The sequence below is a fragment of the Eptesicus fuscus genome, chromosome 3 (assembly GCF_027574615.1).
Source record: "Eptesicus fuscus isolate TK198812 chromosome 3, DD_ASM_mEF_20220401, whole genome shotgun sequence".
Classification (NCBI taxonomy): Eukaryota; Metazoa; Chordata; class Mammalia; order Chiroptera; family Vespertilionidae; genus Eptesicus; species Eptesicus fuscus.
The window spans coordinates 33270455-33287185 of NC_072475.1; the positions used below are offsets into that span (position 1 = coordinate 33270455).

Sequence of the window (16731 nt, forward strand, 5' to 3'; positions counted from 1 at the left end):
AATACAGGGAAGCAGCCAAAATGCGGAGACAAAGAAATAGGTCACAAATAAAAGAAATGGAGGAAAGCAAACTATTGGATATAGAGTTCAAAACCACGGTGATAAGGTTTTTCAAGAATTTTCTTGAAAAGGCCGATAAATTTAGTGGGACCCTCAAGGATATGAAAAAAGACCAACTAGAAATTAAGCATACACTGACTGAAATAAGAAATAATATACAGAGATCCAACAGCAGACTAGAGGATTGCAAGAATCAAGTCAAAGATTTGAAATACAAAGAAGCAAAAACACCCAACCGGAAAAGCAAAAAGCAAAAAAAAAAAAAAAAATCGAAAAATATGAAGATAGTGTAAGGAGCCTCTGGGACAACTTCAAGTGTACCAACATCTGAATTATGGGGGTGCCAGAAGAAGAGAGAGAGCAAGATACTGAAAACCTATTTGAAGAAATAATGACAGAAAACTTACCCCACCTGGTGAAAGAAATAGACTTACAAGTCCAGGAAGCATAGAGAACCCCAAACAAAAGGAATCCAAAGAGGACCACACCAAGACACATCATAATTAAAATGCCAAGAGCAAAAGACAAAGAGAGAATATTAAAAGCAGCAAGAGAAAAACAATTAGTTGCCTACAAGGGAGCACCCATACGATTGTCAGCTGATTTCTCAACAGAAATTATACAGGCCAGAAGGGAGTGGCAAGAAATATTCAAAATGATGAATAGTAAGAACCTACAACCAAGATTACTCTACCCAGCAAAGCTATCATTCAGAATTGAAGGTCAGATAAAGAGCTTCACAGATAAGAAAAAACTAAAGGAGTTCATCACCGCCAAATTAGTATTATATGAAATGCTGAAAGATATTTTTTAAGAAGAGGAAGAAGAAGAAAAAGGTAAAGATAAAAATTATGAACAACAAATACACATCTATCAACAAGTGAATCTAAAAGTCAAGTGAATAAAAAATCTGATGAACAGAATAAACTGGTGAATATGAATCAGGGGTATAGAAAGGGAGTGGACTGACAATTCTCGGGGGAAAGGGGTGTGGGGGATAAGGGAAGAGACTGGATAAAAATTGTATACCTATGGATGAGGACAGTGGGGGGGGGGGGATAAGGGAAGAGGGTGGGGTGGGAACCAGGTGGAGGGGAGCTATGGGGGGGAAAAAGAGGAACAATTGTAATAATATGAACAATAAAGATTTATTACAAAAATATATAGTGCTTTCTTATTAACTAGAGGGCCAGTGCACAAAATTTGTGCACTGGGGGGGGGGTTGTCCCTCAGCCCAGCCTGCACCCTCTCCAATCTGGGACCCCTTGGGGGATGTCCAACATCCCTCTCACAATCCGGGATGCTGGCTCCCAACCGCTCACCTGCCTGCCTGCCTGATTGCCCCTAACTGCTTCTACCTGCCAGCCTGATCACCCCCTAACCACTCTCCTGCCAGCCTGATTGACGCCTAACTGCTCCCCTGCTGGCCCGATTGCCCCCAACTGCCCTCCCCTGCCTGCCCGGTCGCCCCCAACTGCCCTCCCCTGCTGGCCCGGTAATCCCCAACAGCCCTCCCCTGTTAGCCTGGTCACCCCCAACTGTCCTCCCCTGCAGGCCTGGTCCCCCCACAACTGCCTCCTCCTGCCAGCCTGGTCACCTCTAACTGCCCTCCCCGGCAGGCCTGGTCCCCCCACAACTGCCCTCCCCTGCCAGCCTGGTTGCCCCCAACTGCCCTGCCCTGCCAGCCTGGTCACCCCTAACTGACCTCCCTTGCCCAGCCATCTTTGACCACATGGGGGTGGCCACCCCTAACTGACCTCTCCTGCCGGCCATCTTTGACCACATGGGGGCGGCCACCCCTAACTGACCTCTCCTGCCGGCCATCTTTGACCACATGGGGGAAGCCATCTTGTGCAAGGGCATGAGGGTCAATTTGCATATTATATCTTTATTATATAGGATAAACCATTTTTATATTAACGAGTTAATGGGAAGGAAAGATAAAAGCTAAATGGATACTGACCTCAGAGATAAGACTAAACTAAATTGTTAAAAGAGAAAGAGTGGAAGCTAGAATGATACACAAAACATCAAGCAAGATGACTGTAAATTAAAATGCAGTCAATTTGAATATAAATGTAGAAGATGACATGTTTGGCTAAAAAGCCATGGAATGAATGGCATTGTATAATGGAGACAATATAAAAATCCTGTAGGGGGAATTATTTTAATCAATCTATTGCAAGCTCTGTATAATGAAAATATTAAAATATAATCAGGAAAGTTTGTAAATATCCTATCTAATAAAGAGGGAATATGCTAATTGACCATCATGCCCTCATAAAGATGGCAGCACCCACAGCCAATAAGGAGGGAATATACTAATTGACTGCCACACCCTCAAAGATGGCAGCACCCACAGCCACAAGATGGTGGTGCCCAGTCCCTCAGCCCCGCTGGGGTGGCAGGCGCGTGCCTGTCTCCAGAGTCCCCCAGTCCCCTCAGCCCCCCAGCTCACCAGGGCCTACTGACGTGCTGGCAAGCCTCAGATGGCAGCTGCCCAGCCGCTCAGGGCCACTTGAGGCTCTGGTAACCAGGGCTGGCCGAGGCTTGTGCTGCCGGCAGTGGCAGCAGCAGAAGTGTGATGGGGCTTTGCCTTCCCCTGATCGCCGGGTTGCCTCCTGCCCCTGAGGGCTCCTGGACTGTGAGAGGGGACGAGCCGGGCTGAGGGACCCCCCTCCAGTGCATGAATTTTCATGAACCGGGCCTCTAGTATTTAATATAAAGAGTATGATCTTTTTAATTACATATTTTGCTACTTGGACAGGCAACTTAAGGAATCCAATCCAGTTTTAGGATCTCTCTCCCTTCCTCTTTCTCTTTGAAATCAATTAAAAAAAAATACCCCCAGAAAACAAATCTCACAAATATCTGTAACGCTTGAAGCTCATATCTCCTCTAAGCATTTTAATTATCCTCAAAGTTGTGGAAAATAAGGTCCCAAAAGGTCTATTTTCACAGGATTTTTCAAATTGTCTACTTAATTGAGTATCTGTTGGGGTTCAAAAAGGATATTTTAAAAATAATAGTTTCCTCTGCCCTGGCCAGTGTATCATCATCCATGCACCAAAGGTCACCAGTTAGATTCCTGGTCAAGGCACATGCCCAAGTAGCAGGCTTGCTCCCCTGTTAGGGTGCATGCGGGAGGCAGCCAATCAATGTTTCTCTCTCTCATTGATGTTTCTCTCCCTTTCTCTCCCTTTCCCTTCCTGTCTCTCTAAAAATCAATAAAAACATATTTAAAAAATAAAAATAGTTTCCTCTATGCATATGTATAATTTATTGGTATTATTACCATTGAAAATAATCTATATTTGTTGGTGTTGGGACTGAAATAAAATACAAATCTGATATATTTTGAGATACAGGAATGGCTTCAAGCAATTTACTTAGATTTAAAGGTGAGAAAACTGAGGAAAAGGGAAGTTACTTGTGAAATTCAAGGCTAGTAAGCGATGAAGCAAAGATTCAAACCCATGCCTTTGGTTATTTTAGTTTTTTACATTTGGCTCATAATTATTTTGATGTTTATCATTTAATTTCCAAGTATTTGAAAGGATTTTCTAGATATATTACTTATTGAGCCTTATTTTAATCTCTGATAGTACCCCTTTCCTGAGGTCCACTTTGATATTTAACATAGGCAAAATTGACATAAACACAGGTTTTAATGGTTACTGTATGGTATATAAATTTTCTTCCCTTTAAACCTATGGCTTTTTGTAGACAACATATAGTTAGATCTTTTTATGTAATCTAGATTGGCAATCACTGTCTTTTAAATGCAATGTTTAATTAATGTATGATTAATGCAATTATGAATATGGTTTGGTTCAACTCTACTATCTTGTTATGATATTCCAATGTCCCACTTGATTACTCCTTTCCTACTTATTTTGTTACTTATTCTTTAGTATGTAATCTTAAGCCAATTATTGGCTTTCTAGCTCTACTTTTTATATTTTTTAGTTATTCAAAGGATTATAACATGCATCCTTAATTTAACACAGGCTACTTAGAGTTAATATTGTACTACTTCCTTTAAGAAACTTAGTAATAGAATTTCATTTGTGCTCCCTCCCTTGGGCCTTTGCGGTATTGAGGTCCAATATTTCCCACTGAAATAATGTAATCATATTATTTATTGTTTTTACTTTAGATAATATGATAAAATGCTATTATTTTCCTTTAAATAGTCATTCTTCTTTAAATACACTTTGAAAAGAAAAATTGTGTTTTATATTTACTTATTTACCATTTCTAGTGCTACTCATTCCTTTTTGTAGATCCAAATTTCAATGTATTGTAATTTACTTCAGCTTGAAATATCTTCTTTAGCTTTCCTCCAAGTGTAGATCTGATTAAGGCTAATTTAAAAACTTTTATTTATATAAAGATATATTTATCTTACTCTCATTTTTGAAGAATATTTTTGCTGAATATAGAATTCTGGCTTGACATCACTTATTTTTCTTTCACCACTTTAAAGTTGTTCTGTTGCATTTTGGTCTCCATTATTTCCAATTAAAAGTCACCTGTTATTTGTATCATTGTTCCTTTGTATGTAATGTGTTGTTTATCTTCTACTGCCTTCAATATTTTCTCTCCGTCTTGGGTTTTCAAAGAGTTTCATTATGATGTTCCTAGATGTGGTTTTCTTTGTATTTATACTAGTTGGAGCTAAATGTCTTCCTTTTTTTTTTTTTTTAACCAAATTTGGAAAATTCCCTTTGAGACTTAAATCACATGTAGACTAGATTGCTTGTTACAGTACTTTAGAATAGGTCACTGAAGCATTGGTTAATTTTTTAAAATCTCTTTTTACTCTTTGTTCTTCATATTGGGTAGTTTCTATTAATTTGTCTTAAGGTTCACTAAACTTATCTTTAGCAATCTCCAATCTGATTTTTTAAAATTGATTTGAGAGAGAGAGAAATATAGATTTGTTGTTCTACTTATTTATGCATTCATTGGTTGATTCTTGTATGTGGCCTAAGGATTGAACTCACAACCTTGGCATATCAGGACGATACACTAACCAACTGAGCCACCCAGCTAACGCTCCAAACTGATGTTAAGGTCAATCAGTACATTTTTTATTTTGGATATCGTATTAATCTATACAAAATCTCTATTTGATTATTTTCTACAGTTTTAATTTTTCTGTTAAGAGTCTCATCCTCTCTTCACTTATTATGACTACGTTTGGGTAGGTCTGTTTGGGCTTTTGAGCTTGATCCTAAGGTGTAGTCCTTTTCTGAGGACATGGTCATTACTCGAAAAGCATGGGGTCTCAACTGAATGTCTGAGGTACTCAGTGAGGGTCTCTCTGGGGTCTCAACTGAATGTCTGAGGTACTCAGTGAGGTCTCTGCATGGGTACTCCAACATCATCTAGCACTGCTGCTCCTCTAATATTTCCATTTAGCATTTAGACCTTTAGTAGGGAATCTCTGCTACATGAGTCTCACTACTCACATTGGTTAAGAATGTGCAGTAAATCCTCATGTAGACTTCTAACCATAACTTCCTTACATAGCAACCTCTTCTTTGGCCAATTGCCCTATAAATTACAACTTTTTTTGGCAGTGTAGTATCCTAATCTCTATATCCTCAACTCAGCAAGACAGTAGTTTAATTTGATCTCCATATCCCTGAATTAAAGCGAGAAAATAACCCACGTAAAAAGCTGAGAAAACTGTGGGGCTCACGATGTGTCTTTCCCTTCTCTCAGAGATCAGAGGACTGCTGTGACCATTGTCCAATGTCTGAACACAGTTTTCTCATATCTTTTGTCCAGTTTTTTATAGCAGGAAGGTAGGTTCAATATCAGTAACTCATTTAGGGCTGGAATAAAAAAAATACATGGGTTTGGATTTAATTTTTTGAAACCCTGTGAGATAGTATTTGTGAAGTAGATACTATTATTATAACCCAATTTTGTAAAGAATTAAATTCAGACTAATATTGAGTAGAGGAGTCAGAATTTGAATCTCAACAGTCAAATTCCAGACTCTGTGCTGATTCCATATACTGTGCTGCCTCTGTAAATGAAATTGTGCTTATTTCCTTCATAGTATTTATCACACTCTTTTCTCATAGATGTATTAATATTTATTTTTTTAACTTTGCTATTTTTCTGCTATGTATAAATACCATATATTTCATGTTTAAAATCCTCCTCACTGCCTAGCAAGGTGATTGGTAGGAAGTCAATAACTATTTGCTGAATGAATGAATGAATGAATGTAGATGCTGCCATTATAAAAAGCTTTTTGAAAATAGAATCTTTTTCACATAACTGATATTTGTATTTCATCTTGCTTGCCACATTGTGGCATCAAAATTCTGCAACAAAGAACAAACAAAAATCTAAAGGTGAGAAATATTCAAACAAGTGACATACATGATTAGAATCTTTACAATTATATACATCAAGATATAATTATATGATGGAAAAGAGTTACAGCAGAATTTTTACTCTTGATAAGACAGTAGTAATTAGAAATCAGCCTGGTATGTTCAAAATATCTACTGATAAATGACACGAGTTAATGAAGTCAGTATAGAGTTTATATATTTGACTGGTGAATCTAGGTGTCACTCCCCACCCCCCCAAGTGTCACTTTTGATTAAAGTGGAAAAAAAAAAAGATGCCCAGGTTTGCCACTTTAAATATAAAATTAACAAAAAGAAAAAACTATTTTTGCTAATAATTATTTCCAGAGACTTTGTATCATGTATTATCATATTTTAAATGTCAACACTAAACTAATTATTTTTAAAATGTATCTTTGTTGACCCATAGAGGAGAGTGTAGACGTGTGGTGTGTGTGTGTGTGTGTGAGCTAGGGTCAGTTAGATTCTGCAGGTCTTCCAAGGGGCTGCCTAACCGGGCAGTCCTAGACGGCAGAGCCCCGCGCACAAAGCGGACACATCTCCGCTCCTGGTGCGGACGCGGAGACCACGCCATCTTGAGAAACAGAGTTGCCTGAGACTCGGATCCTGGCTTCTGAAACAAACCAGGACCCTGCAGCCACTGGGGACAGAGAACTGCTATCACAGCTTCAGACCAACAGACAACAAGAATCCAGACTTCCTGGCAGAATTCCGTGAGTCAAAGAGCCTATCCCCCTCCCCGCAGGCGCGCAGACAGCGCCATTTTAACTGAAAGACCCGCCCCTCGCCCAAGCCGCAGAACTTTGCGCAGGGACTCGCTCCCCCTCAGGGAATTTGGCGCGTGGGGGGACAGAAGCAGCTCCCTGTTGGGGAAATCTGTCAGTGTGCACAGAGGGCTCCCCTTCGGAGAATTTGGGGGAATTTGGCTTGCGGGTCGCTGCTCCCCCTTCGGGGAATCTTGGTGCTTGCACAGAGGGGCTTCCCCTTTGGGGAATTTGGCGCGCAGGACAGACTCCGCCCCCCTTCCGGGACTCCGGGAGAGTGCACGGAGCCCGCTCACCTTCAGGAAATTAAGAGTGTGCGCCTACCTGGTTTGGCTCAGTAGAGAGAGCACACACAGGATGCAGCTCCACTTCAGGGAATTTGGCACGCCGGACACAGCTGCCTGGGATCCCTGACTCACAGCGCATTCACACTAAGAGCCAGCGATCCCAATTGTTGGTGCATGCACACACAAGGACCCTGATTCTCAACGAGAAACCGCACAAGGCAACAGAGACTCTGACACTCGAGTCTTGGTGCAGAAACAGGGAAACTCTGACTCCTGGCACATGCTAAGGATCTCATTTTCGGCACATACCAACAGTGTGGTGCAGACAGGGCCCCTGATTTTAAGTGTGCACACGAGACCACACAGAACACTGGGGACACTGACCCTGGGCAAGTCTGGTTCCCACCAACCAAAGGCAGCCACACGTCCTAGTGTCAGAGCACTTCAGTGAAACTCGGGTGGAGCGAAGTCCCCACAGCACAGGGCCCAGGTCCACGCAAACGGAAGCTTGAGCTTTCTGGTGATAGCCAGAATGGGGAAACGAAATAACTCACAGAGGAAAGAAAATGTGGAGTCGCCAAGAAAGGAAATCAGTGAAACTGAAGCTTGCAACATGACCGAAAAGGAGTTTAGAGTAATGGTCGTGGAATTTATACATTGGATGGATGAGAAAATCAACAACTTATGCAAGAATCAGGAAGAAATGAAAAGTGATATAGCTACAATCAAAAACACCATGGAAAGTTTCAACAGTAGACTACAAGAAGCAGAGGACCGAATTAGTGAGTTAGAAGATCAGGTACAAAAACAAGCTCAATCTGAACAGCAATTGGAGAAAAGAATTAAAAAGCAGGAGGAAAGCCTAAGGGAGCTTCGGGACAACATGAAACGAAGTAACATACGTGTAATAGGGCTGCCAGAAGGACAAGAAGAGCAGCAGGGATTAGAAAATCTATTTGAAGAAATAATGACAGAAAACTTCCCGGATATGGGAAAGATAAAAGTTACGCAAGTACAGAGAGTCCCAAGCAGGATCAACCCCAAAAGACCCACACCAAGACATGTCATAATTTCAATGGCAAATATGAATGATAAAGAGAGAATCTTAAAGGCGTCAAGAGAGAGACAGAGAGTTACCTACAAAGGAACACCCATCAGATTGTCAAATGATTACTCAACAGAAACACAACAAGCTAGAAGTGAATGGAAGGAGGTATACAAAGTGTTGCAAAGCAAAGGACTGAATCCAAGAATACTATATCCAGCAAGACTATCAATCAAAATTGAAGGGGAAATCAGGAGCTTTGCCGACAAAAAAAGGCTTAAGGAGTTTATCACCACCAAACCAGCAATGCAAGAATTGCTAAAGGGAATACTGTAAAAAGATATAATAAACAGGTAAGAAGGAATACAGACACAAAAATAGGTATGACTACAAATACCTTTCAGTAATAACTTTAAATGTAAATGGACTAAATGCTCCAATCAAAAGATATCGAGTAGCTGAATGGATAAAAAAACACGACCCATATATATGCTGTCTACAAGAGACCCACCTCAGAACAAGAGACTCACACAGATTGAAAGTGAAGGGATGGAAAAATATCTTTCAGGCAAATGGAAATGAAAAAAAAGCTGGGGTAGCAATACTTATATCTGACAAAATAGACCTCAAAGTAAATGCCATAACAAGAGATAAAGAAGGCCACTTCATAATACTAAAGGGAGAAATCCAACAAGAAGAAATAATTCTGGTAAACATATACGCTCCCAATAAAGGAGCACCCAAATACATAAAAAAACTCCTGGAGGATTTCAAGGGAGAGATTAATAGCAATACAATCATAGTAGGAGATTTTAATACCCCACTATCACCACTGGACAAATCCTCTAAACAAAAAATCAGCAAAGAAACAGCAATCCTAAATGAATCACTAGACCAGATGGAATTAATTGACATCTTCAGAACATTTCACCCCAAAGCCACAGAATATACTTTCTTCTCAAGTGCACATGGGTCATTTTCAAAGATAGACCATATGCTGGGTCACAGGAAAAGTCTCTTCAAATTCAAGAAGATAGAAATTATATCAAGCATCTTCTCAGATCACAGTGGCATAAAACTGGAAATCAACTACAATAAATACAATCCAAAGAAATCAAACACATGGAGACTAAACAGCATGCTTTTAAACCATGACTGGGTCACCAGAGAGATCAAGGAAGAAATAAAAAACATCATGGCAACAAATGACAATGAAAACACAACAATCCAAAATCTATGGGACACAGCGAAAGCAGTCTTGAGAGGGAAGTTCATAGCTCTACAAGCCTATTGCAAAAAACAAGAAGCAATGGTAATAAATTACCTAACCCAACAACTCAAAGAGCTAGAAAAAGAGCAGCAAGAAAAGCCCAGTGTAACCAGAAGGAAGGAAATAACAAAGATCAGAGCGGAGATAAATGACATAGAGACCAAAGAAACAATACAAAAGATCAACAAAACCAAGAGCTGGTTCTTTGAAAGGATAAACAAGATTGATGGACCTCTAGCCAGGCTCACCAAGAAGCAAAGAGAGAGGACCCAAATAAACAAAATCAGAAATGAAAGAGGTGAAATAACAACAGACCCCGATGATACAAAGGATTGTTACAAAATACTACGAACAACTCTATTCCAACAAACTGGACAACCTGGAGGAAATGGACATATTCCTAGAAAAATATAACCTTCCAAAAATCAATCAAGAAGAATCTAAAGAGCTCAATAGGCCAATAACTATGGACGAAATTGAAGCAGTCATCAAAAAGCTTCCAGCAAACAAAAGCCTGGGGCCTGATGGCTTCACAGGAGAGTTTTACCAAACATTCAAGGAAGAACTAAAACCTATCCTCCTCAGACTATTCCAAAAAATTCAAGAAGAAGGAACACTTCCAAGCTCCTTCTATGAAGCCAGCATCACCCTAATACCAAAACCAGATAAAGACAACACAATGAAAGAGAATTACAGACCAATATCCCTCATGAACATAGATGCCAAAATCCTCAACAAAATTCTAGCAAATCGGCTCCAGCAGTACATCAGAAAGATCATACACCATGACCAAGTAGGATTTATCCCAGGAATGCAAGGATGGTACAATATCCGCAAATCAATAAATGTGATACATCACATAAACAAATTGCGAGATAAAAATCACATAGTCATATCAATTGATGCAGAAAAAGCATTTGACAAAATCCAACACCCTTTCTTGATAAAAACTCTCAACAAGGTGGGAATAGAAGGCTCATACCTCAACATAATAAAAGCTATATATGATAAACCCACAGCAAACATCATACTCAATGGACAAAAACTAAAAACATTTCCCCTAAGAACAGGAACAAGACAGGGATGCCCACTCTCACCACTCTTGTTTGACATAGTATTGGAAGTATTAGCCATTGCAATTAGACAAGAAGAAGAAATAAAAGGCATCCAAATTGGAAAAGAACAAGTAAAGCTGTCTTTATTTGCAGACGACATGATATTGTACATAAAAAATCCGAAAGACTCCGTCAAAAAACTAATAGACTTAATAAATGAATTCGGCAATGTAGCAGGATACAAAATTAACGCCAAGAAATCTATGGCCTTTCTATACACCAATAGTGAACTTACAGACAGAGAGACTAAAAAGGCAATCCCATTTACCATTGCACCAAAAAAATTAAGATACCTAGGAATAAACTTAACTAAGGAGGTAAAAGACCTATACGCAGAAAACTACAGGACACTGAAAAAAGAGATAGAGGAAGACGTAAACAGATGGAAGAACATACCATGTTCATGGATTGGTAGAATCAACATCATTAAAATGTCCATACTACCCAAAGCAATCTATAGATTCAATGCACTCCCCATTAAAATACCAATGGCATATTTCACAGACCTTGAAAGAACTCTCCAAAAATTCATCTGGAATAAAAAAAGACCCCAAATAGCCACAGCAATCCTGAGAAAGAAGAGTAAAGTAGGCGGGATCTCAATACCAGATTTCAAGCTGTATTACAAAGCCACTGTTCTCAAAACAGCCTGGTACTGGCACAAGAACAGAGATATAGATCAATGGAATAGAATAGAGAATCCAGATATCAACCCAAACCACTATGCTCAATTAATATTTGACAAAGGAGGCATGAACATACAATGGAGTCAAGACAGTCTCTTCAATAAATGGTGTTGGGAAAATTGGACAGATACATGCAAAAAAATGAAGCTTGATCACCAACTTACGCCATACACAAAAATAAACTCAAAATGGATACAGGACTTAAACATAAGACGGGAAACCATAAAAATACTAGAGCAATCCACAGGCAGCAAAATCTCAGACTTATGCCAAAAGAAATTCTTCACTGACACTGCCCCTAGGGCAATGGAAGCTAAAGAGAAAATTAACAAATGGGACTACATCAAAATAAAAAGCTTTTTCACAGCAAAAGAAACCATCAACAAAACAACAAGAAGGCCTACTGCATGGGAGAACATATTTGCAAATGGCATCACTGATAAAGGTTTAATCTCCAACATCTACAGGCAGCTTATACAACTTAATAAAAGGAAGATAAATGATCCAATAAAAAAATGGGCAACAGACCTAAATAGAATATTTTCAAAAGAAGACAGAAGGAAGGCCAAGAGACACATGAAAACATGCTCAACATCACTAATTATCCGAGAGATGCAAATCAAAACAACAATGCGGTATCATCTCACACCTGTCAGAATGGCTATCATCAACAAATCAACAAACGACAAGTGTTGGCGAGGATGCGGAGAAAAAGGAACCCTCGTGCACTGCTGGTGGGAATGCAGACTGGTGCAGCCACTGTGGAGAACAGTATGGAGTTTCCTCAAAAAACTGAAAATGGAACTCCCATTTGACCCAGTAATCCCACTCCTGGGAATTTATCCGAAGAAACTAGAAACACCAATCAGAAAGGATATATGCACCCCTATGTTCATAGCAGCACAATTCACCATAGCTAAGATTTGGAAACAGCCTAGGTGCCCGTCAGCAGATGACTGGATCAGAAAACCGTGGTACATCTACACAATGGAATACTATGCTGCCATAAAAAAGAAGGAATTCTCATCGTTTGCAGCAACATGGATGGAATTAGAGAACATTATGTTAAGTGAAATAAGCCAGTCAATGAAAGAAAAATACCACATGATCTCACTCATTTATGGATAATAAAGAACATTATAAACTTGAACAAAAAGACAGATACAGAGACAGTAAAGCATCAAACAGACTGTCAAATTACAGGGGGAAAGTTAGGGAGAGGTGGGGGAGATAAGAGATCAATCAAAGGACTTGTATGCATGCATATAAGCATAAACAATGGATGCAAAACTCTGGGGGGTGAGGGCATATATGGGAGTGGGGTGGGGGGTGGCAATGGAAAGATATGTACACGTATAATACCTTAATTAATAAAATTCCATTTATAAGAAGCAAAAAAAAATAAAATAAAATAAAATAAAATAAAATGTATCTTTGTTGAACTTAAAACTGTAAAGTTATGGTTCTCATAGTCTTCTACACGACAAAACAACATGCATTTATTCTTATCAGAAACAAAACTACATGATAGTTTTAAGCTAATTTTGTGTTAACAAATCTCTGAAAGATATGCTGTAGACTTCACATTTCCATAAAATTAAAGAAAGGATGCTTTAGCAAATGCAAATAAATGCAAAAAGGAATATTTTGATCCATGATTAGAATCAATCATCACAATATGATAATAATACAAAAGCAAAATTTTGCATCAGAGTATAACTAATGGTTGTAAGCTATTTATAGACTGAGTATCCTGACTAATTATTAGAAATACATTGATTGTATTTCAATATCTGCTTTTAAATCTGAGCTCTTTGAAAACATTTTAATAGAATTATATGCACTCACTTCCGCCGTTCCGCAATATGACAAGCCTGGCAAAATGATTTATTTCATTTGGTGCATTATTAATTGTATGTATTGACTGTTTAACCCTATTGATTTATATTTCTTACTTAATGTTCAAGTTATAAACAGAAGCAGAAATTATTGTAAAGTAGAAAAAAAATTTACAAGAGTTTATTCTAGCAAATAGGGAAGATGATTTTACTTTCAGCATTATGTATCCTCCCTTCAGTAATTTTCAAGGTCTTGAAAGAGCACTCTTAGTTTTAAAATAAAAGTTTTTAAGTCTAAATAATAAACTTATTGAAGATAATCCTTGTATCCTCATGAATAATAGCTTTTAATTGTTTCTTTTTTATTTATTTTTTATTTTTATTGATTTCAGAGAGAAAGGGTGAGGGAAAGAGAGATAGAAACATCAATGATGAGAGAGAATCACTGATCGGCTGCTTCCTGCATGCCCCCTACTGGGGATTGAGCCTGCAACCCGGCCATGTGCCCCTGATCGGAATCAAACCTGGGACCCTTCAGTCCGCAGGCCGATGCTCTATCCACTGAGCCAAACCAGCTAGGGCAATTGTTTCTCTTTTTAAATTAAATTTTATTGGGGTGACATTGGTCAATTTGGATTTTAGTGGAATGTTTGATCCATGTTCATTTCTTATAACACTGAATATAATTTTGACCTGACCATACCAATTGGAATGCTTTTATTATTGAAAGTATTTAGAAAATTCATCAAACCATTCTGCTATCCAGGAGATATTTTTTTCTTAAAGTGTAGGCCTGTTAGTGGTCCTGTTTATGTGTAGTGAACGCCATGGAGAAGGTGATATATAATTACTTTTTAGTGCGCTTCAATTCATTATTGCTTACACATGTCTATAGATTTTTCTGGGCTAGTCCCAATTTCAAATATTTTCCCCAAAATGCTCACAAGTCACCCAAGTAGCCCAGAAATCCCAATACTTTGACATACTAAAATACATATTACATTTTCGATATTGGTTATTTTAAGTGGAAGTGGAATATAATTCTTGGACAGGCCATATGTCTTGATACTGGGTTTGGAAACTATAGGGAACTGAATTTTCTTTCATTGTCAAAGAAATTATGCCTTAGGTTCTGTAGTTTATTTACTCAGAAAAATATCTTTCAAGTAGGTTATCTTGTGAATTTCAAAGTGATTTTGTTGTCTGCAGGTTCTTGATGTCAATCTTAAGCCTACAAGCTTGAGGTCTCCTCAGGGCTGTGAAGAATCTTAGGTAGAACTTTCTCATTTTTGTGGATGTGGAGTTGTAAGTGACTTTTACCAGGCTGGCAGATCTCCTGCTTACACAATAGGTCATAATATGATTGATAGTTACATTTCCTAGTGGTTATTAACAGGGCAGGCATTTTTCTTTCATGTTGGTATTAGTTTTGCTGTTTGTATCCAAAAGAATATAGGCTGTGAGATCAGAGAATGGACAAGACAAATGTTCTAGGTAAATTGCTCTAAGTCAGGCAGGGAGGGACAGAGACATCATAATTCTAAGGAAAGAGTTATTTGAAAGGCATAACAGAATCACTTTATCTTTGATGTAGATTAAACTGATTATTACCCAGGAGAAGAAGAGCAAGGCTTTTAAGAAACAGGCCACAGAGAGGAATAATTTCACAGAAAAAAATAGGCCTGGGGATTCTAAGAAGTCACAAGATAATGTAACAATACAGAGTTATGAAGAGTAATAAAAATATATAAGAGAACAAACTTTTAAGGACATAAGTAAAAAGTGTTTCATACCTTTGGACAGCTCTCATGCCCTGAATAGTGTCTTTTGATTAGCTGTGTTATCACCAAAAAATAAGTGACAAACTTCCAAGCTTTTCTCAGGCTTCCTTTCCACTGTTTTCCATATTTTGTGCAATTTTGGAAATCCTCTCATCTTTCAGTATCTCCTCCCTTAGTTACTTTATTGTCTCCCTCCTTTCTTCCTGCAGAAATTTGCTACCACAGTTATTTGTCTTTGTATTTTATCCTGCATTATGAAATAGTCATTTATGTCTATTTCTTTCATTAGATTTTTTTAAAAAATATTTTATTGATTTTTTTACAGAGAGGAAGGGAGAAGGATAGAGAGTTAGAAACATCAATCAGCTGCCTCCTGTCACACCCCCTACTGGGGATGTGCCTACAACCAAGGTACATGCCCTTGACCAGAATTGAACCTGGGACCCTTCAGTCCGCAGGCTGACACTCTATCCACTGAGCCAAACCGGCTATAGCTCTTTCATTAGGTTTTGAGATGCCCTTTGTGGTGTCTATGATTGCCTAGCTTAACATAACTCAAGTAATGAAGAAATGTTTTTCTGTTTTGTCTTTAAGTGGAATGGGAATTGATAATACAAGTTGACAGAATAGCCTCTGCTTGCATAGATAATACTTACTTGTGGTTATTAATATTTTACTTTACCTATGAGCATGATTCAAAGCAAGGTCAGGTTTCCTCATCCGTAGATAGCATATAACAAGCTTCGTCTCAATAAAACTTGCCACGCTTGCTATATCTTCAGCAGATGCTTCAAATGGTTTTCCTAGAACTGCCCCTTTGCTGCAAAGCTTAAAAACACACACACAATACTTTAAATATCCTAATAATATTGGGATATAATTTATCTTTTAAATAAGCAAAACACATATATGTACACACACTTTTACCAAACTGCAAGTAAAATATTAGTGTTTTGATTATAAATTAAATAAATTGTTTCTGTTCACTATTATATGACTATAATGGAAAATAAGTAACACATTTTACTGTAAAATGCTTCCTGTAAAATATTTTAGAAGTATGATATATTTTAAAGAAGTGTCATTTGCTAGGAATGTCTGTTTTAAAAATAAAGCACACAATAAGCAAAGACATTAACAGAAAACCAGGTATAAATCATATTAAATACCAGTGCTTTTATGAAAACCCAGCTGAGCAATGATCTAGCACACTATCAAGTTTGATTTAATATAATAAGAGGTATCGGAAGTAAACTCCTAGGAGCCATTAACATGATCAGTGATTAATTTGAGTCTGAATCATATTCTCTAGGATGTTATTGAAAGAAGAGAAGTAAAAATTTATTAGAATTTATTGGCAGAGGCCACAGTATCTGCAAAACATGGCAAGAATGTGGAATTCTTAATAAAAATTCCAGGAAGTCAATGGTTTCTGGACACTATGAATAAACTACAGAGAAAAAAAACAAAAATTTTTGGAGAACCCC

The 16731-nt window shown here is 38.1% G+C and overlaps 1 protein-coding gene across 1 annotated transcript in view; it reads right to left on the minus strand.

Moving 5' to 3' along the window:
* The window catches only part of SPATA16 (spermatogenesis associated 16), a 232619-nt gene that overhangs the window by 146382 nt on the left and 69506 nt on the right, over window positions 1-16731 (minus strand). The window contains exon 3 of the mRNA XM_054712997.1: window positions 15927-16072. Within this exon, the coding sequence (XP_054568972.1) occupies window positions 15927-16072 (146 nt within the window). The remainder of the gene's footprint in view (window positions 1-15926; window positions 16073-16731) is intronic.